The 23,390-nt window shown below is 38.9% G+C and overlaps 1 protein-coding gene across 1 annotated transcript in view; it reads right to left on the bottom strand.

Moving 5' to 3' along the window:
- The window catches only part of LOC139745275 (sucrase-isomaltase, intestinal-like), a 128,265-nt gene that overhangs the window by 6,180 nt on the left and 98,695 nt on the right, over window positions 1–23,390 (bottom strand). The window contains exons 47-60 of the mRNA XM_071655676.1: window positions 19,795–20,084; window positions 14,464–14,601; window positions 13,432–13,580; window positions 10,426–10,598; window positions 9,316–9,405; window positions 8,835–8,947; window positions 8,323–8,448; window positions 7,471–7,605; window positions 6,875–6,979; window positions 5,975–6,088; window positions 5,089–5,173; window positions 3,060–3,183; window positions 2,417–2,553; window positions 1,760–1,794 (exon numbers count right to left, since the gene is read on the bottom strand). Of these exons, the coding sequence (XP_071511777.1) occupies window positions 1,760–1,794; window positions 2,417–2,553; window positions 3,060–3,183; window positions 5,089–5,173; window positions 5,975–6,088; window positions 6,875–6,979; window positions 7,471–7,605; window positions 8,323–8,448; window positions 8,835–8,947; window positions 9,316–9,405; window positions 10,426–10,598; window positions 13,432–13,580; window positions 14,464–14,601; window positions 19,795–20,084 (1,814 nt within the window). The remainder of the gene's footprint in view (window positions 1–1,759; window positions 1,795–2,416; window positions 2,554–3,059; window positions 3,184–5,088; window positions 5,174–5,974; window positions 6,089–6,874; window positions 6,980–7,470; window positions 7,606–8,322; window positions 8,449–8,834; window positions 8,948–9,315; window positions 9,406–10,425; window positions 10,599–13,431; window positions 13,581–14,463; window positions 14,602–19,794; window positions 20,085–23,390) is intronic.

The raw sequence follows: 23,390 nt of genomic DNA on the forward strand, positions 1-23,390 counted from the left end.
AACCGCGCATATCACATATTTCAACCACGGCCTAATCCATTCCTGCAATCTGTACCATTAGTTCTTGTTTTTGTTCTCACACGGTATGTAAGCTTCAAGTGTTCTGTTTATATTCATATGATGACTTTCCCTCGATTCAGTGGCGTACCGTGGGTCAAGACATTGGGGGGGGGGGGCACCTCGTGGAAAGTAATTTTGAGGGTGTGTATGCTTGTGTGTGTGTGTGGGTGGGTGGGTGGGTGTGTGTGCGTGTGCGCGCTGTCAGTCTGCAAACGTAATGGGGACTGCAATAGGGCCTATACATAACGGAATGTGATACATTCCACAGAACACTTATTGAGCAACATTATAAGTTTTCTTTACATTGATTATGGAATGACGGTTTGAAACAACAAATTACTGGCAGCAACATCTGGAGAATTGCATAACAATTAAACGCGAGCGAGCGAACCGAGCGAGCTTGAAAATTGTGACATTTTACGGTCCAAAAACTGCCGTTTAGCTACAATTTTTTGGCTTTGGAAATTAAGAGGGGGGGGGGGCGCCCGGTGAGCCCCCCCCCCCCCCCGAATCCGCCACTGGTAGTCAAAGGTGTCGGTTTATGTTCATGATTTGGGGAGGTATGACCAGCGAGGGGGCGTCGAAGTGACCAAGCAGGGGAAGGATGTCCAAAACCTGCACTTTAGAGCATCACCAAATTGTTTGTGTTTGTTTGCGCGTGCTTATGTACATGGAAAAGTTAGGAAGTAGCCCAGGTCAAGTCTTATTATTGGCAATGCAAGGCATTTTAATATAGCATAAGGCACAAAGATGTACATTCTACATCAAATTGCGCAACATTGCAGCGACTCTTTTTGCCGTTCGGATGTTCTGAGTACAATGCGCACATCCTGCTTATATTCAGAATGCCAACCAGGAATCACGCTGAATCACAATCTTTTGCGAATCCGGGCTTTTTGAACAATGTTTAACACTATATACCTCTTTAATGTTGGTTAAAAGAAATTTTAAAAAGATATCTTATTTCTGTAAGAGGGATGAAGTCTAATCTCGTCTTTTGCATTTGTAAATGTCTTTAAAGGCATAATTTACCATTTGCAGATGAAACACAAATCCAGCATTAGTGCCTCAAAATAAGTGTGCGTTACGGTAGAAACAACCAATGTAAAAATTTGAACCAGTATAATCGATGGTAAGTATTGTTAAGTATACAAAATATGAACAATAGTTACAATAAAAATGCCTCCTGACTACACCGTCTACAGTTACGGTTTATTGAAAAAAATAATGATATTTCCTTATATTCTATAGGCTTTGTTGCAGAACATCTTTATGTTCGGATATTTTGTGATACAACTGACCTACACCATGTGCATCAAAAGTGACATCTTGAACATTTTTTTTTTCAAATCACTGCTCCCAAAGGTAAACAGGACCTTCAACATTTCTCGTATCGATAAGGTAAAATGAAGGCAGCATATATACAAATCTTAATAAATCTTTGCAATGTTGACCATGGCTTCTACTCTACAAGAGCGTCTAACTCATTGCTACGAGTCTGTTTTTGTTTGTTTTCGTGATGAATATCTAAGCAGTTACACAATTACAATACGATAATGACCCCTCATTGCGCTATGCTCCTATTTCGGGACCTTCGAAAGAATACTATCAATCTTCCACAGAGCCGTATGTATATATGAATCTGTGCGTTCATTATGGTATTTTCAGTTCATTGATGCAATTGGATTCTTGTACTTACGTACGGCATTCCGAACATGTTAAACTCCAACATTCCTGTAATTAAAAAAACATACGAACAATGATGGTACTAAGCCTTGGTTCGGACAAGAGGTGTCATAACTAATAGTTACCATGGTTACACTGTAACTTATGACTTTGCGCCTCTTGCGTTTTAGGGCGTATCATAATAACGAATTGAGAGTCGCCCGACCTTGTTGAATAATGTCTTGACGTACTGCAAAAAGCTCATTCAAATATATACAGAGGGGCAGTGTGATGAACACATCGCTACATAATTTGAGCTAAATGCTTTTATCTGCTGACGTGCAAAACAAAGTACCTTGTATAATAGTGCATATGGGATTGAAAGGAAGCATTATTATAGATATGATTAATCCGTGGTGTAAAAGACAATAATGCTCCCCTTTGCTCATGATCCAATTATTTCTTTTTTCTTATTGTCATTAGCATTCTTCTTCTTCTTGTTTTCTTTTTTTTTTCTTCTTCTTCTTCTTCTTCTTATCGGTATTATTAATGTGATTATTAAGTGCTGCAAGCCCATTATGTGTGCACCTCTTTTCTTAGGGTGTAACAAATATATGAGATTATCTGAATATATATCTGTCTGACTATCTAATAGAAAATACACGATTGCATTGGATTTTCATCTCCTTACCCACAATGCTCCACCATAAGTGTTCCCAGATGCTTTGGTTGTCGCCCAGCCAATGTTGAGCGTACTTTCCGGTACCAGGAAAGGTGGAACGGCTGAACACTAGACTACGCTTATAAGGAAAGATGCTCTTCAGTGATCTGCGACGGGCGAGATGGAGTTGACAAAAGAGAGGGGAAACAATCGTTGCGCCTTTTAACATTTTACAGGATGGGTTACAAGCATTTTACATGAAAAGTTATCAATATGTCATTACAGCCTACCCTGCATGCTGATTATAATGTATCATATCAGCCACACTGGCAAAAACAAAACAAAAACAAAAACAAAAACGTAAGGGGATCCAGTTCTGGGTGACTTCCCCACAAAAGGCATTATATACAGAGAGATCACAATATCGTTAGTTGACCAGGTATAGACACAAAGCATCCCAAATGGGCAGATTGCAAGTCGTGTTGATTACTTCTCCAAGACAATTAGTGGCTCGTATGATTGGGTGATGCATGGTCGTCTGCATCTTGAAAAAGAAAATATGAGATTGTTCGTCGTCAGAGTGACTTTATTTTGCAATGTGACATCTTATACTATTTACTTAAAGAGGACAAGCTTGCAATAAAAAATAAACAACAACAACAAACTGACTTACTCGTGGGTGACTTGGCTCATAGAATGCCCGTAGAGACTGTGTAGATTGTAATGTTCCCCCGTATAGTGATGGGAGTCCATGCAAATGGTCTTCGTAAAGATCTGATTCTCCTCAATAATCAATTCTGAAAGAGACAATTCAGTGTTTAGTAACTGTCGTAATAAAACATCAAACAAACACACACACACGAATATAGTACACGGAAACACAATACTCATGTACAAACGCGCGCGCACACACACACACACACAGATATATATATATATATATATATATATATATATAGGCCTATACGCAAATAACAAAAACGCCAAATAGTCTGATACACCATCTGTATCCTGGAATTATTGAAAGCAAGTAGATTGTAATTACATATAGAAGGAAGACTAGAAATGTCGCTACAGCGACTGGTTATACCCCCGCCAAACAACATTTCATAAGCTTTGGTCAAAACAACATTTCATAAGCTTTGGTCAAAAAACTGAGGAAGTAGTTAAATCCGCAAGATCTTTCCTTGATCTTCTGCCATTAATATGCCGTTACCATGGCAACGTACTTTCGGGTACTGTCGAAAAATGCGTCTTGCACATCTACAACCAAAGGCACACATCTGTACCAAGTTTCATGGATATTGGGCAAAAACTGAGGAAGTAGTTTGCAACACAAAATTTTCCATCATTTTGGCTCATAATATGTGAGCTGTTACCATGGCAACATACTTTTTGTCACTGTCAAGAAATGTGTCATGCTGACCTATATCCTAAGACAAACATTCAATATGAATTCCATGAGAATTGGAAGAACACTGATGAAGCAGTTTTGCCATGAAGCATTTTGCCCTATATTTTACCAATAGCATGCCGTTACCATGGCAACGCACTTTTTGCCACTGCGGAAATATGTGTCTTGCACATTAACATATTCAGATGAACATCTGTACCTAATTTCATAAAAATTGATCAAAAACTGTGGGAGGAGTTCGCGACGCAAGATTTGTACCCATTTTTGCCCATAATATGCCGTTACCATGCCAACGTACTTTTGGGTACTGTCAAAAAATACGTCTTGCACATCTACAACCCAAGGCACACATCTGTGCCAAGTTTTATGGGAATCGGTTGAAAACTGAGGAAGTAGTTCGCGACGCAAGATTTGCAACGGACCGACCGCCCGACCGCCCGACCGCCCGACCGACCGCCCGACCGACCGTCCGCTGATTCCTATATACCCCCTTCAAACTTCGTTTGAAGGGGTATAAAAATGATTATATACAGAACCATCTCTGATGTTACAGGCGCGATGTTAGTCTTGAGACGCGGAACAGCATTACATTATCAAATACAAAGAAAATATTTTTCTCTCGTAAGACACTCATCTTTTAAATAGGGACAGCCTACCCACAGTAATCGATAGGCTGGTTGTGTGCCTTTCCATTTCATTCATCCCTGCATTACCAATGAATATTAATTTGATTGATTTGATTTGATTTGTGCTTTCTTTTTTCATACAAGAATATAACACAAAATCAATTGAAGAAATGTACTGAGTTATATTTGAATCTATATAAATAATGGAAATGCTGGGATATAGGCAAATGTACACAGTTGTTTTTCTTATAATACAAAGCAGGCGTCATTTCCATGCATATAAAGATATACATACCTGCCGTTCAAGAGATAAATTAAGCAAATCTAAGTGTAATAAACATGCAAACGACTATTATCATATGCAAATTCTTGATAATCGTCTCAGAAATACACAATATGCAATACGACAAAATAAATGGATAATCCAGTCACCACTCACCTAGTGGGTAAACTTATACGTGTTTCATGAAATAGACATCGTTAGTACAGCATCTAGTCTAATGATGACTACATCGAACAAATAAGGAACCCATGATCTGAGTAATCTTCACCACACAGCAAAGACGTCTAACCGCATACTGTTGAAACTGTTCAATGATATGAAAGATATTTCAGAAGTAAAAGGTAGGTTCTCTTTACAATACGACCAGAAGAAAACTTACTTGGTATATACGGTGGGTAATTCCATCTATTGGTATCGCATCCATCAACCGACCCTCGTAGGAAGTTTGAAGGTTCGTTCATATCCTGTTATTTTTCATAAAGATGATTTAAAAAATGGGGCATACAGGTGAACTACTCTGTTTAAATTTTGCAACTTAACCGCGACTAGTGATAAATGCAGATTGCAGTTTGGTTGTCTTTACTTAAAACAGGGAAGGTAAACATGGAACGCCAAATGGTGACAAATTGTCTTCCCTAGACTCTTCCGCCTTTGATTCACGTTCCATTAAAACAATACGAGATAAAGAGCTCAGTTCAGTTCAATTAATTTATTCCAAAACCTTTATAATACAAAAGTTGAAAGTAAAAAACAATTATCATAAAGGGCAAAAATATAGAACGTAAGTGCATAAAAGATGTACAAAGTATACAATGATACATTCAAAGACACACATGGAAATGCTGCCATGTGTCATTATGTAATGGTTGATATTTTTCCCCAAGAAAATAGTGTAAAAGTACAAATCGTTAATTTTTTCATGTTATTGTTGAATATAATTGCATTTTTTCTTGTAAAAGAATAGAATTAAAACTAGTCACAATGGCTGTCACGACAGGCAAAGTTGCTTGACAATATTACCGCCCAACATGCCTAATGAAAATATAGTAATGAAAAGTTATTATATGGATTTAGAGGGGAAAAGAAGAAAATGGTCAAATATAAAAAAAGAAAATTGTCCTACCGTAGAATGTTGTGATGAAACGTATTAGCATATATTACATTTCATACTGTCTTTCCATCTATGTAGTGGGTCTACATAGCACCATGATTGTGACTAGTAAAAGGTTTTTACAAAATTGAGTTAAGTAACTATGAATACTTACAATCCAGAGAGCGTCGAATTCTATTTCTTTGTGGAAGTCTTGTGTAAGGTTCGTCCAGTAGTCAGCGGCATAGGGGTTAAAGAAGTCTGGATATACACTATCTCCCGGCCACACCTTGTCAAACAGTCAATACAGAGAGAAGTTTCTTATCACTAGTAGATAGATTTTTCTTCAAATTCATGAAAAATCTAGATTTTATCAAATTTTACATTTTTCTATTATTATTTCTTTAATTTGATATCTGTTATTTGTATCATTATCCTATTAGTCAATTCATACGACTACACAAAGAATATATTTTAAACATCATTTTCAGGACTATTATTGTTACCGCGAGTTAAGCAGCTTCTTTAGTAAGTTGTGTTTGTGTTCATTCAATCATTCATTCATTTATTCATTCATTCATTCATCCATTCATTTCATTCATTCGAAGCAGATGCATTCATTCATTCGAAGCAGATGCTGCGATTTATGTGTTGCCTATAAAAGGGACAAAACCATTTCATGGGGATGGATCACAAGGTCTATATAAAATCTGGTGTTATTATATTTATTACTTTGTGTCATTTTTCTATTTCAATTGCAAATGTTTGCACTCTTGCAATTGATGTTGTATAAAGTATATTGTATGTGTATAAGTGTCTGTTGAAGTCGATTTGTGTGTGTGTGTGTGTGTGTGTGTGTGTGTGCGTGTGTGTGTGCATGTGTGTTCTGAACTTTTTTAAGTGCTTGGTGCAACTTTTACAAATAAATTAGTGAATGGTAAAACGCAAGTTCTTGGGATATCTGCATAGTAGTTAAGCGCATTTACAACTGAAAGATCTTAGTTTGTTTCTTTCGAATTCCGATTAAACAGAATTTACCATGACAACTTGTCAAGGCCGGAGGAACGTTACTTACATTGCCTACAATAGGCATTGAGCGGTTTGGCGCCAAAACGTACACGTTAGGGTCCAGTCCGCGGTCGTAGGCGTGGTATCCAGGCTCTTTCTTGATGATGTGATCCTTTAAACATTAAATGACAAACAAAGGTTGCGGCTAGTGCATTATACTGTTCTGAAGACCACTACTCCAATCATCTCCTTGAAAACGACATAAAAAATGACAATATAGTAATATAGAAGTGAAAACGACAGAGAACAACGCTACTATACACGGTCATCATGCACTGACAGAATACTGGGCATTTTATTAACAAGACGGTAGAGGAAATAACTCATAAGGCCTATCCTAAAAATCGAAGCAAAGTCATCACTCAATAATTCAAGCTATGCATATACTATTCAGAGAGATCAAAACATGTCGATAGTTTGTTGCAACACACATCTCTCTTTTGCAAATCCGACTTGTACAGAGATAAAGACAAAGAGTCGATTGACGGATAGATGGATATAAGAATAAAAAGTAAAGCAAATGCGTATGCGTGCATGTGTGTGTGTGTGTGTGTATTTATAAATAACATATTCGTATGATTCTTTTGTATGTGGTCATCTTACCAGGATGATGATGTATCTCTGGCCGTGATCATGGACTTGTTGGACAAACTCGGGAAGACCAGCATACGCTCCATTTCTGTCGTAGGTGAAATCCTTTTGTTTATCCATGTAATCAATGTCTCCGTATTGCACGTCCTGAAACGGTGCAAGGTAAAAGTGTTTTCATTGATTTTTTTTTTCCTTTTTTTTCTGCTTCACTTAAACCTCTCAAAATTGATGTTAGGTTTTTATTTAAATGAAATATAATAAAATTGACATTCGAAATCTTAAGCATGCAAACTTTCCCCATACACCGTTTCTTTATCAGCCAACGCCTGTTTATTTAATAACATCTCACTACTCTCCCGTTCAAATTGTGTGTTGTGTTGCAGAAATTCTTAACTGGGAATGGCAGATATACTCCACCACCTGCAACTCTTCCGTGTGTTATTTCCCATATAAACTTTTCTAGATTTTTAACCTTCCCCCCCCCCCCAAAAAAAAAAACCCAAACAAATGGAATTTACTACAATCTAAACTGCCCTAGAGGCCACCTGCCTACAGCAGCCACCTACCGTGTACAGCCCCTTACCCCGTTAAAGACGGTTTGATTTTGCTACAACACGCATTTCCCATAGACATCTGCCCGAGTATACTAGGGACTCGTCCTCAACGGAAAAAAAGACCCTGTATATAGCAGCCACCTGTCTATAACGGCCATCTTTTTAGTCTCCCTTGGATTGCCGCTGTAGACAGGTTTGACTGTATTTGCATCAGGATTGCAAGCACCAAAATAAAGTTATACCCTTTGAAACACAAGCTTTTTGGGATTATAAGGTTAAAGTCAATTGATAAAAACCGGGGATGACGTACGTATGGTATCTGAGCCTCAATCATATCGGACCAGACTTGTTTGACGCGGTTCAAAGTGGTGTAGTTCCACCTGCACAGCTGGAAGCCTAGAGACCAGTAAGGTACCATCACTGGGCGACCAATGATCTAATGGTGCAATGGAGAATAGGGAGTGATCAATCACACGCGTATCAGAGACATAGCAAATTATTTGCTTATATTCTTAAAGGTCCAGCGTGGTGAAGTTCCACCTGCACAGTTAGGAACCTAAAGACTCGTAAGGCAACATCACTGAACCAATGATCAAGTAATGGTCTATGTATTGGAAAAGGGCGTGGTCAATAACGTAAGTATGAAAAAAGATGTATATTTCCATTAATTTACTTGGTATCTTAACTGTTCCTGAGAGTGGTTTGTTTATCTCAAAGTCCGTTAGTAGCTGAGTCAATCTTTCATTCAGTAAAGCTATTTCAAAGATAGACACAGAATAACCTCAGTTAAAGGGTATCTCATTGCCTGAACCAAAGACTTACCTCGCCATATTGACTTATCACGTTCTCCGGGGTAGGGCCAAGGAAGACGTGAAAATCGAGGACGCCCCCAATGGTTCTGTATGTCAAGGCAGGGGTGGGTTGTAAGACGACCTCTAGAAGGTAAATGTGACGAGGAATATTTTATGAGCTTGTTGACAGGACTATACAGAAATCAATTTCAGTACTTTCAGAAATCACAGAGAGGATGGCGATTTGGATCAGTCGGTAGCACGTCTGCTTCCATACAGATCCGGCAGGACCCGGGTTCGATTCCCGAGTCAAACTGAGCAAGGTTGTGTGTAGCCATACCGTCCCTCCCCCTCCCCCCCTCCCAAAAAAAAGGAGGCAACAACACTCTGTCCCTTAGATATAAATAGGATATACAATGGGGGTCGCATGTGTGGATATACAGCAACAACAGCTATTTAAAAATTCAATTTTGTTGTTTTGTACGAAAAGAGTAAAATAGTCATGAGCTCACCCATCGCGTTCGAGTTGACGAAGAAGACGCCATGTGAGTTTCCGTCATTCTCGATCACCATATGGAAAGGATGGGCGCCGTAGAGGTTGTCTGGACCCTGTCAGAGGTAGGATGGTAGGTAGCGGAGAGAAAAAAAAAGAGGGAGAGCGACTGTGGTAGTACATGTATCAGTGTAAAGTTCGTTATTCCGAAGGTTCATTAATCCGAAAATGAAATAAGGTCCGTTATTTCGAACGCTCGTTAATCCGAAAATGAATCAAGCCTCGTTATTCCTGAGGTTCGTTTATCCGAAAATTGTTTATCCGAAAATGAAATAAGGCCTGTGAGTAATCCAGAAATGAATAATGTTTTAAATTCCGAAGATGGCCTAAACTTCATTCAGCGACAAACTAATGTGTTGTAATCAAAACAAGAAAAATTGCTGGATATTATGCAGTGAAAGTTAAATAAAAAAAAAAGCAAAACAAAACGCACACCCATACACATACGAACACACATAGACATGCCTATAAACACACAGGATAAACATACTTATTTTGCTAGAATGATAATCTGTAATTGTGTTATTGATGGACAAAAGAAGTATTTGTTTCCTTCATATATGTCACCCTTACCTCTCTTCTACATCATCATCAGAATGAGCCATGCATGACGAAAAAGAATGACAACAATAATAATAATAATTAGCATTTTTACCGCGCTTAATACATAGTTTCTAAGCGCCTTACGCATATCATAATTATATCAAAACGTAATCTTACATATCATTCAACGTAACTACAGCTATAATACTATAAGATGATAATAAGCCACTCACAGGTAGAAAAAAAAATTGCACACGCTTGTACCGATCATTTCCTTTGAAAGGATCTTGTGTGCTCTCCTGGTCGTGATAAATCAGCCCCTTCCCACCTCAAAACTACTCGACAGATACCATCCCCCATTAGCTTCGCCACTGATTGTTATTCGGAATAAGGAACCTTATTTCGTTTCGGATGTCAACAAACCTTATTTCGGATTAACGAACCTTCGGAATAACGACATTTACGTAACCGTTGATATTTCAGACAGAGAAATTTTACAAAAAGTAATCACGATCATGACGATGACTTACATAAACGCCGATATCCCTGGTAAAGATACCCCAGGTCTTCCAGTTGAGATCGTGCCGGAAGCGTCGGTGGTTGTGCTCTCCAAAGCCGTACAGGTTGGACGAGGGGAGACGGGTAGAGATTTGAAGGAACTGATCCTCGTAGATTAAGACTCCAACGGAGGTATCAAATCTGATAATTGTCAAAAGATCACAATACAAGTTGTGTCAAAAGAAACCCTCCTTTTCAGCCATGCCTATAGCCATATCTTATCTCAAATACGATACCGGTTTGAGCGTTAATCAAGCTTGAACGAAACTCCCCAGTTAGCATGATTGTCCCTCTTGTATGTACTCCCCGTGTTCCTCGAAAATTGACGAAACATTTACACTTCAAATCTGACTTAAAAACTTACCTCTTTTGAAAGACACGTGACTGTTTCGCTGCTGCTATGTGTATTCTAAATTATGGTATCTTCTCTGTGGATACAATCTTTCTTATAACTTTCTCCTAGGATGTGTCAATTCTGACGTTAAGAATTATAATTATCGCTTTATTGTTCCTAATATCACTGTATCATCTTGCTTTCATTGTTAGTAACATGAATTTCATGACGCTATTTTTGATAGGCCATAGCATTATCCTATTTTTTTTTCATTTTTACAAAAGCATTTCAGCACACTTATCTTCTTGCTTTTATTGTATCTTTGTCATAATTTATGTTGTTATTACCACGAGTTGAAGAATCATCTTTCTCATCTTAACTGACTCTAAGCTCATAAAATGAGGACTTTTCTGAGCAACAAAAAAAGGGGGAGGAAATAACAAGAAAAACAGATTCCAATCAGTTGAAATGAAAATGAGCAGCTTCATTTTATACAAAACTCTCCATGCAGTATCCGCTAGAGGTGCTGTTGTAGCTCAGTAGATATGATATGACCAATCACGATGTCCCTGATCCTATAGTAGTATCTTGGCTGAAGCGGTTGTGTCCCTACATAGGAAAGGCACCTTATCCTCATTGCCTTCATTCCGAAGGGACTTAGACCCGTTGGATTCCTGGTTGCTTCCTTATAAGCAGCCAATGCTTCCTTACCAGTCATAATGTTAACCAAAAGTAAATAACTTCAGATCTATTGTAGACATGCATAATCTCAACCCTGGGTGGGACCGTTATCTTTTTGTTGTTACTCAACTCGACGGCCCTTTCCAATATTCCGGAGAAGAAGAAGAAGAAGAAGAAGAAAACACGCAGTTGATAGTCAAAAGATTATCAGTACTGTCCCCAGTGTTGAGTGTTCAACATTAAAGAAGCTTAAAATGTCAGCCATCATGACTTATATGGTGAAAAGTTACAGGAAGCCTCCTTCCCTCGAACACTTATCTGGAAACTGGCAAGAGACGAACACCAACAAACAGACCTCCCTATGCACGTAACCATCAGTCTGCTACTCGTGTTGTGACATGCATGAGAATACGTGACCCTGAGCAATAATGACTCTCACGAAACGAGTAACACTACATAGTCACCCATTTACTTCAGTACAGCCAGGTAAGACTGTTACATAATATACACTGTCGGCAGCCCAGCAACCTACCAACTGTCTTGATTTTATTTGCGTTTCAAAGTGATTAAATGCATTCAAACTTTCCGTATAGATTGTACCCGAAGATGCAATCAAATGTTTACGAGTCTGAGTTCTGTTTTATAGCTCTGATTACATTTTAACAGTGTCTTTTGAAATTGGTTTTGCTGCATTGATCTGATCGTTGATTGAGACAATCTATGACAAAGACACGATTTGATTTTGAACACAACCGTTCACTTATTTGGTTTTCCACCTTAGTTTTTTAGGGAAATTTGTAATGGGGCGGAGAGAGTCAAAATAGATGAACATGGGATAGATCATGTAATTGCATACTGTGTGTTTGAAATAAGTGAACAAAGAAAAACAATCAAACCATGATTTCATGATGAAATTGAAAGCACCTGTTTGATTTTGAGCACTTTAATTTTCGTTTCTGTAATATTGCTGGACCTGTTTTGATTTTAAACCAGAGATTGCTTTTACTCATCTTTGTCACGATACCACTATTTGCATTTTTTATTTTTGGAACGAAGCAATCATTTCTTGATTCTTGTTTACTTGATTCTTGTTTAGAGTACCGACCTTTGAATGAGAGGCGTTTCCTATGCACGCTCTACAATTACATAGCCATAAAATTCCCATTTACGACTTATCTTCCATAATTTGTTATCGATTTACCAATAATTTTGTTTGCTCTAGTTTTTCGGACAGTGGCAAACGATCTTGTTTCATGGGTGCTTCACCACTTAAGTGTAACACCAATCGCAGTACCAGCATATGATGCTAATCTAGGCGGAGGAATAAATCTCTCGAAGGATTCAGGTCGCTGTCATATGAAATCGGGAGCAACCACTATCTGGTCCTTGTTTTACAACGATAAGGCAGAGTAATTCAGTCATAAACGGTCCCACTTCATTACTAGAATGTAAACTAGAGGTGAACAACCCCAACAAAATTCAACAGAAACAATCCATGGTAACTACGCTCTATTTTTGGTGCATTTGATAAAACTTTGCTCCAACAGTCCTTGCTTTGTTGAAAGTCACACTATATATACGTGTATGCAATGTGTGTTCATTTTCAGTATGGATCGTCAAGTACCACTAGTTTGATGAAGTGCCTGGGAAAATATATTGCCTTGATATTTCATGTTGATCGAAAAAAGATGTCTCTTTGTGGCATAAATTTCCAAGCAAAATCGGGAAGATTATCAGATTTAAAGAGTAGTCATATTTATCTGACAATTTATATCATTAATACACTAACTTAGTCTATTCGACGTCTATTTACATTTCTACCCTCTTAAACAGACAAATCTTAAAAGGAAGAGCATTATATTTCGAATATCAATTTGATCGAAGATATCATGGAAACTCTTCCACGTGATTGGTAGTGTTATTGTTTTTCTGATATGATTTAAAAAAAGAATGACTTACATGACTTCTCTGGTGCTGACCCTTATAATCTGGAGGCTAAACGGTTCCCGGATGTAAGATATGTCGTACTCTGTGACGTCAGGCTTTTCAGCGGGCTCTTCGACTTCGATAGTGGGAACCTCGTATCGATCATTGTCGTTATCGGTCAACTTTAAGAAGAAGATAATTATATGCCTCAATTCATTTCTATTCAGTTTGATTCAACATAATTGATTCATGTGCCTAGTAATAACACGAAACAACTCAGCCCCTATTGACAATAGACACATGCTATGATGATGCATTTAAACTATATACTTACACAGACAGTTCAACTTCAGCGATTCTGTAAAGCTATAGTATGCGTATCAACCAATTATAAACGACAGCATGCAAATACTATGAGTAGATAATAATGTCGCCTTCAAAATCACTCGTTACATTTCATTTTTCTTTGAAAACTGAAATAAAGGGAAAAAATACATCATATGCTTACCCTTTGCACCAGATCTCGTGGGTAGCTGTAATAAGTTAAAAATCGTTCCACTTTTAGAGGGGAGCGATTTTAGGTGCTGATTCATAATCGAAAACATGATTTCAATAAGTCAATTTTGTTTGAATTTGCATGCCTTATGAAAAGTAATTGATACCACCATCTTATCACAGTTTAATTCGTGTTATTGCGAAAGAGATACATGTTTGTTTCAAAAGAATTGTGAAACTTTCAAATTATTGTTTATATGCTATGCATTTCATGACTGATTTAGTCAAAACATGCAGGCTCTGTGTTATTTGTGTGATTTGACTTTTATACTTTCATTAAAGTCCACTATAACTGTGACCGTATGTATATGCATATGTACTACATTCTATCATTATTTAGCTACTTAGTTACATAATATTATTTACTTATTTATCATTTCTTTCCTCATTTATACGTCAGGTCAAATAGATTACAGTATGTGTGTGTGTGTGGGTGTTTATGTATGTGTATACGTGTACGGTAACTATTTCTATACCCTCATTGAAACACATGGCATGACTCTGGAATACCTTAAATCGGAGTCGCTTAGGTGTGTGCATTTCAACTTGGAGTTCGAGTGTCTGGACGGCTCCAGCGAAGCGCACTGGCGTGTCCCGCCGTTGAAGGAGGACTTTCCAGCCCAGACGGGTTCCTTCGGGATCCCCGACCTGTCGTGATAAGGGGCAGAAATTCAAGGTTTACTACTTGTATATGCATATCATTTTTTGTTGCTACTAGGGGAAATACGACTCTATGAATAGAGAATGAGAGAGGGGCAGAAAATTAGGGGTCTAGGAACAGTACCCCCTGGAAAACCACCCTCCGGATAACTACCACCCGGATAATTACCCCCCAGGGCAATTCCCCCCTAGGGCAACTACCCCCCGGACAACTACCCTCCAAGGGCAATAACCCTCCAGGGTAATTACCCCCTATATACAGGTATAGGACAACTACCCCCAGGACAACTACCCTCCTAGGGCAATCACCCCCCAGGGCAATTCCCCCTTAGGAAATCTACCCCCTGGATAACTACCCCTCGGATAACTACCCCTGGATAACTACCCCCGCGGATAACTACCCCCTGGATAATTACCCCCGGAAAACTACCCCCTGGATAACTACCCCCCGGAAAACTACCCCCTGGGTAACTACCCCCAGGAGAACTACCCCCTGGGTAACTACCCCCAGGATAACTACCCCCCGGATAATTACCCCCCGGATAATTACCCCCCCCCCCCCCGGATAATTACCCTCCGGATACCTACCCCCCCCCCCCGATAATTACCACCAGGATAATTATACCCAGGTTAATAACCCCCTCCTCCGATAACTCCCCATGGATGATTACCCCGGATAAGTAGGCCTACAACTTCCCCTCCCCTATAACTATCAAGAGGAAAATTACCCCCAGGACAGTGCACCACGTCAATTACTCCCTGGGTAACTACCTCCCGGGTCACTGCCCCCCATCCCCCCCCCCCCCCGACTCTTACTTTTAATAAAGAGGATATCATTACTACAGAAAACGAAGTTCTTTGTATTATTTGCCAGGAATCACGGAGATGCCATACTGAGACATCATCTTATGAAAACAACATCTTAAGGATTTACGATTTGTATCGTTTGCATTTAGGACGATTTATGTACAAGCTTAGTTTCTCCCTCTGTATTCTGACGCTATGTTCATAAAACAAGAAGCTGTCCCTTCATATCCTTCCCGGTAATCCAGTAAATGTCAATGCCTTTAACCAAAACTATTTTCGCTAAATCTGTATTTTCTTTTACTGTTCCGAAATTTCGGATTTCTCTTGATAGTATAGTATAAAAGATGTTTTAAGTTTGAATGCCTTTACCATTGAATTAAAGACATTTTGAAGAAATGTTACACTTCAGAATGAGTTATACTTTTTGCAATATTTTTTTAACCACAATCGTCTATCGTTTACCACAACTCCATGTAACACTTCTTTATTTTGAGGAGCTTATATCTCATGCCTCACGTGCCCTGGTTTTGACCCATCATCTTCCTCTTCCCTCTCGCTTTTCTCTGTCCACCGTGAAGGTAGTCTATTTCTGTCATTCATTACTCACCTTTCCTCTTTCTCTCATTACAAGGGATTTATCTCGTGTGTGTTCATGTGCAATGCACTCCCGTTAAAACGAAATGCTCAGGACCGGCAGTTTTTTTTTTTTTTTTTTTTTTTTCGTTTTAACGAAATTTCATTATAACCGAACAAATATAATATGCAATGTATAAGGAAAAGAAGGAAACCACGCGTAAAAATTCTATTTGTTGAATCCTCATCATACGCTGGAAAGCTATGTGAGATGGGAGAATACCTTTGTAATTTCGTTTAAATATTACATTTTAAAAAGAGCATAAAGTTGTTTGTGTTGTTACACATGTGTAGAAAATGACGGTGTAGGATTTGGTTACAGTTCGCTATTCCAAAGGTTCTTTTCTTACTAAAGTACGTTACTCCGAAGGCTCCTTATTCCGAAGTTTCGCCATTCCCGGGATTCCGATGGTTTGTTTATCTGAAGGTTCGCATTTCTGAAGAATCATTATTCCGAAAGTTCATGATATAGATCAAAATAATATATTGTTCATTTTCCGAAGGTTCGTTGATCTGAAAATGAAATGAGGTTCGTCATTTTGAAGGTTTATAAATCAAAAAGTGAGAAAGGTTCACTATTCAGAAAGTCCGTTGTTCCGAAGGCCTTTTCATCCGAAAATGAAATAAGGTTCGTTATTCCGAAGAAATTTTGTTAATGAAAAAAAAAATGAGAAAGGTTAGTTATTTCGAAGATTTATTTATCTTAAGACGATTATAAGGATTGCAGTTCATAAGTTTTGTTAGTGTACTCTCCTTTTTTCACCATGGATTAACGATATTTTTGTAATGTTCCGATTAACGAACGTTTTAGGAATTCCTATCATGTTAGGACTAACGAACCGTATAAGAATGAGAATAAGGACCATATTCTATTATCGGATTAACGAACCTTTGTTATGGAATAACGCCAAAATGTGCTAAATATTTCATTTCCGAACTATTACGGACATTTTGTTGTATCAGAATCTGTGTGTTTTGTATTAAAGGACTTCGGAACAATGAAACAAACCTTATCTGAATTCAGATTATTGTATTACAATAATGCAAGTTCCCCTCGGAAACTGTGCGTGATACACGGAGTGAACATTCAATGATGCGTTCGCTCATGCAGAGACGCTTTAAAAATTCTTGTTCCGCTACGCATTTTCGAATGCGATCCGCATTTCGTTATAAAAAGGAGCACATTTCCTTTATTTTTCTTTGTCAGTGGTGCTCAGAAAATACTTCGTGATAACGAAAATTTTGTTATAACCGTCTTCGTTATAAGCGAATTTTCTACCATAGACTTTAATGGCGATAATTTTGGGACCAGAAGTTTTGCTTCGTTATAACGAAATTTCGTTATAACCGTGTTCGTTGTAACGGGAGTGCACTGTATCTTTATTTGTGTTTTTCGTCTCTGTCTTAATTTCCTCTCTTTGCATTGTTTCATCAATTTTGTAACTATTTTACTGTTATACCGTTAACGCTCATTTAAGAATTGCCCTACTGCATCATTGGGCATTAACAACTAGTATATCAAGAATGTGGGAAGAGATTGTCACCTCCTTGGTATGATCACCGCAGAGCATTACCTCCCTTGACAATTACTCCCTATTAAAATTAGGCTCCAAACAGTCACCCCTCTTACAATAACTCTCCCCCAGAAAATTACGTTTCTCATTGTTATTTTCGAACAGTACGTTTGCTATTTGAATTGGAAAAAAAAAATTTTTTTTTCACTACATATCGTCTGGTTTTGGTCGAGACCTAACTTCAGGTTTTAAACATCTTTTGGGTGAGAAAATTAGAAACCCCTTACGAAATATTAAAGAGCATGTTATTCCAAGAAGGATTCAAGTTTTTGTGAAAAAAAAATACTCTTGAAATGGCCGGGATAAAACAGAGCAGCCCTATAATGTAAAAATGATTCTGTCAACTACAACTCTCTATAGATCTATTAAAAAAGAGGGTGCAGGACAAAAGACTTCGTTAACAACTAGGGGTATTTTGTAAAAAAAAAAGAAATACCGTTAAACTCGTAATATTTTACTCTTTCTAATCAGACTAACTTATATTTGAACTGGATTTCCCCTTAAAGTGTCGAGAACATTTAATTTGAAAACTAGCACAATTCTACTTGTATGTAAAACAAGCTGTAATCTTACTCTTATGACAGATTAGGGCACCGTTTGATAAAAGTTGCCAGTTATGACATCTTGTTAGTCTCTAATAATTTCAATAAAACCATGGGTTCTGCTTGATTGATAAGCTCGAGTCACCGACTTGTTACCATGGACCTGCTTTGATCGACCTACAACGATTGGTAATTGTGTGGAACTGACAGCTTGTCAGGACTGATAACTATCATAAAACCGTGCCCGAATCCTATAAGAAATTATGGCTTTATATCGAAGGGTCCCTCGCTAATGTTAAGGAAATATGAATTGCAGTGAAATCAACTCTCCTTTTCTTATGTTTATCTTCTAATGTGTTATAACGGTAGAAAATGACAAGCCAAAAGAGTAAATGATGACAGTGTAAGAGAAAGGTGCATCTTCTGATATGGTGTTATGAACTTATGGAAAAATTACTAAGGGTGGTACTTCTTTCGGGGGGGGGGGGGGGGGAGGGAGGGTTGTCCAGTAGGTAAGTATCAGGAGGGGGCGGGGGGGGGGGTCGGGGTATGGTTATGGGGGGGGGGGTAGTAATCCGGGTGGTAGTTATCCGGGGGGTAGTTATCCGGGTGGTAGTTATCCTGGGGGTAGTTATCCGGGGGGTAGTTACCCAGGGGGTAGTTCTCCGGGGGGTAGTTATCCAAGGGGTAGTTATCCGAGGGGTAGTTATCCAGGGGGTAGTTATCCGGGTGGTAGTTATCTGGGGGGCAGTTATCCGGGGGGTAGTCATCCAGGGGGTAGTTACCCAGGGGGTAGTTATCCGGGGGTAGATGTCTTAAGGGTAATTGCCCTTGGGGGTAGTTGCCCTAGGAGGGTAGATGACCGGGTGGTAGTTGTCCTAGGGGGTAATGGCCCTGGAGGGTGATTGCCCTAGGAGGGTAGTTGTCCGGGGGGTTGTTGCCCTATAAGGGGGAATTGACCTGGGGGGTAATTATCCGGGTGGTAGTTATCCGGAGGGTAGTTGCCCAGGGGGTAAGTGCCCGGATACGGAAAATTAGATGTGAAAGGATGTAAACACGTAATAGGAGGAAAAGGTGGAGAAATATAGAAAGAATAAAATATATATGTAAGGTATGTATATATATATATATATATATATATATATATATATATAATATATGGAGAAAAACCATATGAATGGTCTAACGAACAAAAATGTCTATTGCGAATGAAGATTGACAAGAGGGTGGAACGTATCTGGGACACTTTATGTTGAGCTGGCAACTTACCGTAGGAAATCAACACAACATGAGACATGAACAACAATGACGAAATGTGGAAGGTTGGTTTGATTTTTCCTCTGTGGAACTCACCCTCATGTTATACATTTATCGAATAAAAGTGTGCGAATTGAACAGTTTCTTAAGCAAAACGTTGTGACGGGAGTTATCACACTTTTTCTTCCTTGGCATCTAGAAAATTATGTTTAGAGTCTTAACTTTATACATGCAGTATCTTTGCATTCTTGTAGCAGTTTCGGAATATTGTTAAACATGTCCAAATACACAAAATGCAAGCGTATCTCGTTTTATGTTGTATGAGAAAAAAAAATGCTAGAGGAATAATAAGGCCTAATAACACACACCATTCTGTAGCCGGGAACATCCCGCTCCTTCGGGAAGTAGCACCAGGGTGCCCCTTGCTCGTCCGTTTCTTCCCAGTAGCATCCCCGGGCCAGACAGCTCTCCTCAGAGGCTCCTTCTTCAGGATAACAATTGAATCGGAAAGCAGGCTCTGGGATTGGCTCGAATGGAATCACCACGACATCATCGCCGGGATCGTAGTAGAGACTAGCCAGGCCGATTCCCAGTCCGATCCCGATCAGGACCACGACAGTGATAAACGTGACGAGTATCTTCACACCGAGTTCCATGTCTCACTATAAGTCTTTGTCGAGTGACAGACGGACGGACTTCTGAACCTCCACTCAACCGCAGCGAATATCCCTTGACTGATGATGTCACGGCGAAAATTGATAATATCAACGATTTATAGAGTTTTACTTTTTATCTGGTGACACGCAGTCAGGTTCAGAACAATGAGGGAACTTAATCAAAATTGCACCTCGTTGTCAGGCATGGAGTCGTCATACGAACATGATAGCTATAATGTTTCAACGCACTCCTGTTTGTGAGTTCTGTTGAGATGATGATATATTTCTTGCAGCAATCTTCACTGTTCGTTCTTTTACGGGAAGTAGTCCAGGTCACACCGATCGCGCATTACCGAAATACTTTTCAGTAAAGGAGAGGCGTGTATGGCAGTCACGTGAAAGCGCTGACCAATGAGCGCAGGAGATGTTTGTTAACAGTTAGGTAACAATGATGTGGCAGCACTTATATCGTGTATGTGTTTACAGTTTTGTATCCGATGTAACACAATTATGATGCACTTTGGTTGATTTCATTACGCAGAGAAATGTTTTATGATACGTGTATTTGAATCATCGTTCAATCACTGAATGGTGCCATTAACATTATATAGGGTTTGAAATGCTATTGAGGGAGGTAGTCCCGAGACGAAGTCATTTGTTACGTGAAAATGTTTTCCCATGGGAGAACATTACATAACTGTTCGCCCATGGGCGAACATAATGAATGTGCCTCCATCACGTGACTGTGTTTAGCCAATCACTAACCGGTATTTGACTATTAATATACTTGTTTGTTACACTGAACAGTGAAGTATATATAACACATTACCTGCTAGAATATACCTTGTACAACCATAAGTAATATTTGCTGATATCAATAATATTGTAGGGTGTTTTTTTTTTTCTTGCTGAAGGGGGAGGGGCAAATAACGATTGTATGGATGTTCCTGAAATAAATGTCAACACAAAGCGCTGCCAATATGTGTTTTGGTGTAGTAAATTGTGCTTTGCTGTCGCTAATCTGCATGCTCGTGTATAGATAGGCTCTCCCTGACATCATAGACCTGTTGTATAAAACGTTGACTCGAGAAAAACTCTGGCAAATTGTCAAGTGAGTATGATGCTGCCATTGACATGTAGGCCCGATGGAACGTTTTTCAAAGTAAGGGGGTCCACTAGCCACGAATGGGAACAGAGACGTATATCCATTTTAAAAATCTTTTGGAGGGACGTGGGTAGCAGGGTCGTATTTTTTTTAGGGGACAAGTTTAGGCCCTATGTTAAATGTAACACTCATGTGAGGGAGCTGAGGAGGCTCAGGGAGGAGGTTTCCCTCTCCCACACGAGGGAGATTTTTGCAATTTTAGAAGTGAAATCAAACGATCTGCATGGTGTTCACATTTTGGTGGAACATTTGGAAAGTTGTCGATCAAAAAGTAAGTAAGTTCGTATTTAAGGACAATTAAAGTAGCTAATGTGATATCACCTCCTTTATACTGTGTCTGCTCTCAAATTGTGCTCAAAACATTATGGGGAGGGGTTGTGGTAAAAACTATTTTAAAATGTCATAAATAGAGAATATGTTTGTGTATAGCTAGATGCTTTAATGACAGTTCCTGTGTTTTAATGTACAATAGCAAGATTGAGTTTTATATTTAAGATGTTTTTGCCAAGTCTAAGGAAAAGATATTATTGGATAGCTATTAAACCCATTAATTCTGTGCCACATTAATTACTTTTCCGTATATACATTATGAGTCTGAAATTTATGCTCATTTGACTCAATGGCAAAGAAAGAGTTGACTCTTAACAAATGTCTTGAACAAAAAGTGTTGATTGAGTAATTATTATGTGGAGAAATACCAGAATCTGTTTTGTCTTTGGTAGTTACTCAACAGACGGTCCTGCAAGTTTCCTAACATGAATGCATGATCAAAGTCTCGTTAGTGCTTTTACAAGAGATTCGTGCATGTTAAGAAAGAATGTTTATTGATGATTTGCAGTAAATCATGATTATTTGCCGTCAGGACAATCAACCTATCTGAACTATCGAGTAATGGAGCTCCTTCGTCAATTTTTGACAGAATCAATTGAATACAGGAGTCCTTGTACAACACTCTGCCGTGGTGTACCAAATCAACCAATACCCAAACCAAAGTGTTTATCAGATCTGGAAAAAAGAAGTTAGTACTATACAGGTAACGATTATGTAATTTTCTGGCTTCACATTTTCGTCATTCCTTGATAATTTTGTTCCATTGATGTCATGGAAGGAAGAGTTGGAAGATCATATAATATATCTGATTATTACCTATCTGAGGTAGTTTTGTGGGGCAATTGTAGTTGGTATTTTGATCGGTCGTCGAGGTCAGCGGGCGATATCAGTGCGTATCACCCTCCATCCGGGTCTCGCCATTCACTTTACATGTAAACATTCCAGTCAATCACAAAGAGGCGACATTCACAAATCTGGGACACACGCACCGCAGAAGAACGCCAATAAATCAACTCATACAAGGTCGACTACTTCCAGCAGCACAACGCGTCAAACGATGACGAGTCCATTTGTGCTCAGTAATTGCACAGTGACCATCAGTTATTACGATTCTCAAAATTGAAACAGAAGCAAAAAAAAGTGTAAATACGTTGAGATGTTTGAAGTTCGCCTGTTACAACTACATATGTATCTTGGAAGTTGGAGTTGAATGATGTACATTGATTAACAATTTTGCAATTACTAGTATTCGACACGATGCTGATGATCTACAGGTAGTCAAATGTGGCTTGATCTATATTATAGTGTTTAGCCGTATTCACATATTTTCCTAATATACCTAGGGGATAGGTAATAATTATGATATTGACTGGCCTTAAGGGAGATACCAGAAAAATATTGCCCGCACTGAAAGAACATTGCCCTCGTCTTCGACTCGGGCAATATCATTTCAGTTTGGGCAATATTTTACATTATTACCCATACGAGGTAGTTTTGCGAGGCAATTGCAGTTGGTATTTTGCAGGGTCGTGGAGATCAGCGGGCAATATCACTTGGTATTTTCCTTCTTCCGGGTTTTGCCATTCACTTTACCTGTAAACATTCCGGTCGACCACAAAGAGAAGACATTCAAGGACGTCGCTGTGTGTCGGTTGCACACACCGCGCACAAAACAATACGTTAGCACGTAAACACGAGGACGGTCGCTGCGAATGTGTGAGCGGGCGGCGTACCTGATTGTGCATGGGGTTGTGTGCAAGCATGTGGGTGTAGTTGAGCGCAGTGGTGTAGGGTTCGACCTGACGACGAGTGC

Source organism: Diadema antillarum, unplaced genomic scaffold, assembly GCF_040938485.1.
Source record: "Diadema antillarum isolate AM-2024a unplaced genomic scaffold, OU_Dant_1.0 seq00001249_RagTag, whole genome shotgun sequence".
In the NCBI taxonomy this organism is placed as follows: Eukaryota; Metazoa; Echinodermata; class Echinoidea; order Diadematoida; family Diadematidae; genus Diadema; species Diadema antillarum.